Source organism: Macaca fascicularis, chromosome X (assembly GCF_037993035.2).
Source record: "Macaca fascicularis isolate 582-1 chromosome X, T2T-MFA8v1.1".
Classification (NCBI taxonomy): domain Eukaryota; kingdom Metazoa; phylum Chordata; class Mammalia; order Primates; family Cercopithecidae; genus Macaca; species Macaca fascicularis.
The window spans coordinates 50782113-50788376 of NC_088395.1; the positions used below are offsets into that span (position 1 = coordinate 50782113).

At 48.9% G+C, this 6264-nt stretch overlaps 1 protein-coding gene across 3 annotated transcripts in view; it reads right to left on the bottom strand.

The window, feature by feature from the left end:
- The window catches only part of SHROOM4 (shroom family member 4), a 247744-nt gene extending 241696 nt beyond the window's left edge, over nucleotides 1-6048 (bottom strand). For all 3 annotated transcript variants that reach the window (XR_006695454.3, XR_006695453.3, XM_045384065.2), the window contains exon 1: nucleotides 5756-6048. Coding sequence is in view for 1 of the 3 variants with exons in the window: in XM_045384065.2 (XP_045240000.2) it covers nucleotides 5756-5872 (117 nt within the window). In the remaining 2 variants the exon portion in view is untranslated. The remainder of the gene's footprint in view (nucleotides 1-5755) is intronic.
- Between the last annotated feature and the right edge of the window lie 216 nt (nucleotides 6049-6264).

Here is a 6264-nt window from a genome sequence, read left to right on the forward strand (position 1 = left end):
TTGAGGGGTAGAGGGGCAGGCAGTGAGAGCAGCTCTTCCCATAATCCCTGCTGTTCTTCATTAACTTTTCTCAGATGGGTCAGCATCTTTTTTTCCCCTAGTTCTAAAGAAGCCTAGCTATAAAAGCCATGATGTTCCCTCCAGATAATCATCCATAACCTCCAATCTCAAGTCTGAGTCTCTCTTTTTTCTTTAAAGAAATTCCTGGGGAGGGGGTTGAGGAGGGCAAGGGGGGAAATCATTTTAATTTTTTTAAAGGACAATGTTCAAGTGTCTTCCAGCTGGAGTTGAATTATTTTCTTTGTGTGAGGTTTTGGAGAGGGAAAATCCTCTAATAGGCTTGACCTTTTTTAACTTCAGCAAGCATACATGTGGCTCTCAATGGGGTACCAGGTGTATTATGAAAACTCAGCAGGGCCAAAAGTAGTATCGACTCAAAGCTCAGCCAAGGGTTATCAGCTATACCACCCATCCTTCTTGCTCCACCTCCCTCCAACCTTTTTTGTATCTCTCTGATGGATTTCTAATCCATGCCTCAAAATGCCCTCTACTTTCTGGGACAGGGCAGCAGCTGGGAAACTGAGGTAGTGGACATCTTTGGTGATTCTAGAGGCAGAAATGAGGAGGGAATTCATGTAGGTAACCAGGCTGAGCTAAGCTCCAAAGACGCATACCCTACAAAGGTCCCTTGTGAGTGCCAGGCACTGGTCTGTAACACAGCTCAAAAGATTTCACAGGAACTCTCATTGTTCATATAATACCACCTCTGCACCCAACAAGAATTCAAAATCACAGCTACATTTACTTCCAGCCACAAGACAACCTCAATCTGAGTTTATCCAGATCCTCTTGAAGTCTCAACTGCCTCTCTGTGTGCTTCTAGAAATAAGGTCAGACTAGGAATGGGATACAGACTAAAACAACTTAATGAGCACACCCTGCCACTGTCCTAGGCTAAGGACAGCAAACAGTATTAGAGTTTGCCTAATTCATTGTCACATCATCTGTGATAATAGAGATGGGGCAGTTAAGCCTAGCCTCCACTCTGCAAATAGCGATTTGGGTCTAGAGAGGGTAAAATTATAAAGCAATATCAGAGCACATCAAGTGGATGGGGGTGAAGCTTCTTTCTCCTCCAGGCTACTCCCCTATCCCACCCTGCTTTGTTCCAGGGCAGTAACTAGCCCCCCTTGCTTCACTATGCCAGATAGAAACATCTACCATAAATGAGCCAAGGAAAGGGAAAATATGTAGCATGAGCCTACATATCATCAGACACATCTAATTATCCCCATTCCATCCAGACAGTACTCCTGGGTCAATGAGGTACTGTAACATGTTAACCAAAGGAATCAATAATGCCAATGTCATGGACCCTATTCCTTTAGCGGTCATGTATCTTTTACTTGTTACCATGATCTCACTCGAAACACCACAATATAGGGAAACATCATAAACTATCCCCTATTATTTAGGATAATCAATAGCATTTTATTTTTTAGAGGTGGGGTCATACTATGTTGCCCAATTATGGTACACTACAGCCTGGAATTCCTGGGCTCCAGGGATTCCTCCTACCTAAGCCTCCTGAGTAGCTGTGACTACAGGTGCCAGACACCACATCCAGCAACAGTATTAAAAAAATTTCTCTTTCTTTACCACTTGATTGTCAGGGAGAGACTATACAAGTGTCCATAAATCAGGCAGTTGAATTCCCCATATTCAAGGAAATCATAGGAACCAGCAGGAATTGATGATTTTCCCAACTTGATCATTTCCTGGTCCAAAGGGTCTCCCATGACAACTATGAACTAGACTTTCACACTGCATGCCCTCTTCTCCCACTAATTACTACTTTTTCAAATTCCCCCACTCCCCAGATATCTCCACTTGTGCCACAAGATATCTCTGAGCATGTATGCCACACCATCCCTGATGCAAACCGTTTCTGTGGTTTTTTTTTTTCTGCAAAGGAGGTTCTCTGCCATTTTCCACCATGGTTCCTGCACCTTAACTCTGTCTCTCCCTGACCTGAGATCATCACAAGTGATTTGGAGTCATCAAAACAGTCCTTTCCTACCCTGAACCCAGACTCCATCAGAGTGTACCTACAACCCAGTCCTCACTTAGTGTGGAATTACAGGCTGGCATGGAAAGGGACACTGCATTAGGAGGCTAATAAGATGAGATACATCCCTGAAAGTTATTGCCCTGTACTCCTTCACAAACCACAGTACTAGCAGAGGAATTGGAAACTCTCTTAGTAGGACTGCCACTGACTCTCCATATGATAGACATAGGTAAGCCACTGAATACATCAGTCTCAGTTTTTCCATCAGTTTCCCCACAATCTTTCCTGACTGCCTCACAGTGTGGCTGCAAGAGTAATGAAATAAAGGATGAGGAAGCACATTGTAAATAGTAACACTGTATGCAAATGAAGCAAAGTTTCATTTTCCTCACTCTGCAGCAACACTTCTGAGAAGAAAGCCAGAGCCAGCATAAAAGATTGGCTATTCGGTCAGGCGCGTGGTGGCTCATGCCTGTAATCCCAGCACTTTGGGAGGCTGAGGTGGGCAGATTGCTTGAAGGAGTTCGAGACCAGCCTGGACGACATTGTGAAACCCCGTCTCTACCAAAAATACAAAAAATTAGCCAAGCGTGGTGGTGTGTGCCTGTAGTCCCAGCTACTTGGGAGGCTGAGGTGGGAGGACTGCTTGAGCCTGGGAGGCACAGGTTGCAGTGAGCCGAGCTGGCACCATTGTACTCCAGCCTGAGCCACAGAGTGAGACCCTGTCTCAAAAACAAACAAACAAAAAAATGGCTACTAGATTGTCAGGGTATCATTTAAAGACCACCCACTTGAATGTCACTTTAGACATGGGGATGCCTAGACCCAGGTAAGGCAAGTGATATACCTAGGATTCCAGAAATAGAGAGTGGCAGAAAAAGGATTAGAACCCAAGTTTTTAATCTGCTAACCTAATTATCTTTCTATTCCCTTCCACCCATCCCAATCAGTGTGTACAGACTAAGAAGGCTGTTTTCAAGGAGAAAGATATTTTGTTCTGAATCATAAAAGGAAATAAAATTAAGGTTAAAAAATGAAGAGGGAATTAATGAAATATGCCAAAACAGTGTCTTGTCAAGAAAAACACAATACAGGCAATCATTGTGCTTAAAAAATACCATGGTCCCTTTTTATACTGTTGAGGCCAACCCAGTTATAACTGACTTTTACTGTTATGCAGCCATAAAAAAGGATGAGTTTGTGTCCTTTGTAGGGACATGGATGCAGCTGGAAACCATCATTCTCAGCAAACTATCGCAAGAACAGAAAACCAAACACTGCATGTTCTCACTCATAGGTGGGAACTGAACAATGAGATCACTTGGACTCGGGAAGGGGAACATCACACACCGGGGCCTATCACAGGGAGCGGGGAGGGGGGAGGGATTGCATTGGGAGTTATACCTGATGTAAATGGCGAGTTGATGGGTGCAGCACGCCAACATGGCACAAGTATACATATGTAACAAACCTGCACGTTATCCACATGTACCCTAGAACTTAAAGTATAATAAAAAAAAAAGAAAAAAAAAAAGAACTAGGCTATTTAGGAGGAATGGGAGAAATAATTTTACCCCTTGCATATCTAAATGCATGTCATAATGAGCCTTCATATAATAGGGGTCAACTGCACATTCAGTGGAAAGGGAATCATTAGAAGGCACCCTGCCTCTCAACACATGGAGCACTTCCTCTACAGCTTGGCCAAGGAAACCCTCATCTACCCTCAAATAATCCCCCAGCCAGACCACAAATTGCTGGCTGCCCCATACTTAGTAACACCCCCTGCCATGCTCTCACTGGCTCACAAAATAATCCAGGACCACAGCAGCAAGCACTCTCTGGGGTACTTCTCAAGATGGGTCAGCTCTGGGCAGAGCTGAAAAATGACCTCTCCAAGGCAGGTTGTCTAGGCAGACTGTGGAAATTCTGTGGGCGGTGTGAGGAGAAAAAGAAAGGGAGGAACTGCCAGACCATAGAGGGCTGCATATCCCATTGTGACCTTGGTGGAAAGAGAGGGGAGAGGAGGAGCTTGATTAGAAGAAATTCCTGAAGGCCAGGATTCCCCTCACCAAAGGAGTTGAGTGTTTTTGTTAAAAAAAAAAAAAAAAAAAAAAAAAAGCACATAATTTTCTCCAGAGAACACTGGAGGGAGACTGCCTCAGGAGGGGTTGTGACGGTGGATGACAAAGGCATCTCAGGCTAGTTAAAGTACATGACAAGTATGGGGGAAAGGGTGCTATATGAAGATCTGAGCTAGTTTGGGGAGGCTAATGATCACAGGGGTCCCTGCCAGCCCCCCAAAATGTTGCCTCAGCATACCTCAGACTCCTCAATCTGATTGGTACACCCATGGCAACACTCCAGGGTTCCTAAGAGTGTGGGCCCCAAGGCCTGAAGGATCCCATACACTGGAAGTCAACCAGCGGCTCCAATGCAAGGCGAATGCCGCAAAATGCCGCACAGGTTATTGTGGGTGTGTGTTGCGGGATACATTTGCTGAATCCTCTGCTGAGATGTGACCAATGTTGAACCCCACCCCCCCGCAAAAAAAAAAAAAAGTGATATTTGTTCCCTGCTGAAAAGACACATCTTTCTATTTCCAGCCTCAACCCACATCTACAACTTCAATTGCCATTTAAGCGGGTTGGAAGGGGGAGGGCTTTTCGGATTTGAGGATTTAAGAGAAACAACAACAAAAAAGTGGAATAAAGTTCGTAAAGTCCGTTCACTTGGCAATCTGGCACCTCAAGGTGAGTCGTCCCACAAGTCACTCTTCCTGGTAACAGCTCCAGCTGCCCCTTCCCCTCGCCCTCACCCCTACGGGGGAGGCTCGCTTTGGGGGTTCTGGAGCACTCAGGAGAGCTCCTCTCTCCTGTCCTCAGCTGCAACTTGGTTTCCAGCAGATCACAGACTCCTAAAACAAACAAACCCTGGCGGCGGCGGCGGCGGCGGCGGTGGCGGCGGCGGCGGCAGCAGCAGCAGCAGCAGCTCCAGCACAGCTGCGCTCCATGGCGCAAAAGTTTCCTCCACACTTCTCAACGTGCAGGAAATCTCGCCGGCGCTGGGGCAGGACTCTGGAGGGAGGGAGAGGCCGAGCCGAACCGGCGGCAACAACGCCCCAAGAGCTGAATGGATCTGTGCGCGTCGGCCGTGGGAAGTGAGGCTGGCAAAAGCCACCAGTGCCTCATCTCCGTTCCCACACCGGCCCCTAGCCCTGCAACCTGCCTGGGAGGGACGGCCCGCCCGTCGATGGAGGGGCCAACACTGCCAAGAGAGCTGCCAAGCCGCGATGACTGTCCCTTCAGTCCTTCACTGTCCCGTAGGGACGCAGGGGCCTCCAGGGATAAATCCCCAACGGCCTCCACTTCCTCCAGCCCAAACTGAGGGGAGTAGCCGCCCCGACGTGGGGGAGCAAGGGCTGCCCCAGCGCCCTCGCGAGTGTGTCTGCGCAAGGCTCTAGCTGGGGGCTAGTTGTGCTCCCAGCTTGTGTTCCAGCCACCCTTAGGGGATGTCTGCACCTGGACTGGTGGCAAGACCCCTCCGTGCCGTTCAGAGGGGCTTTCGCTCCTAGCCCTAACTAAGTTTCAAAGTTGGCCTGAGGGCCCCGTTCAGCGGCAGCCTTCGCACCCGCTTGTCCATTCAAAGTTGGGCGCCGTTAGGACAGGAGCCGCCAGTTCTTACCTTAGACACTGTGAGCGGCTCGCAGTGTTCCAGACCCCCCTTAAGGGTGAAGCCCCAGGGTGCCCCCCCTTGCAGCTGCACAGGGACGTACTGGAAGGACCCAGGCCGGTTCTCCATCCTCGGCTGGGCTCAGGCGCCGCCGGGCTCCTTTTCCGAGGGGGCTACGTTGCCTCCGCCCCCAGCAGCTCCGCCACCATCGCCCTCCAGCTCTACGCCACCCCTTACCGCCCTGCTCCGCCTACTCTCCCGGCTGGAGACGCTCAGGCAGCGAGCGAGCGCAAGGAGGAAATGACACGGAGCTGGAGAAAGGGGGAGAGAGGGGGGAAAAGGAGAAGGGAAAAAAAGAAAAGAAAAGAAAGAAGGAGAGGCGGAGGGATAGCGCGTAATGGACAAGAAAACGGAGCAATGGGGAGGGGCAGTCACTGGGACCTCGCCTATAGGATCGCTGGGGAGTGGGAGCGAGGCGAGGCCTCACATCAATTGTTACATTGTTTCATTCAAGCAGGGCC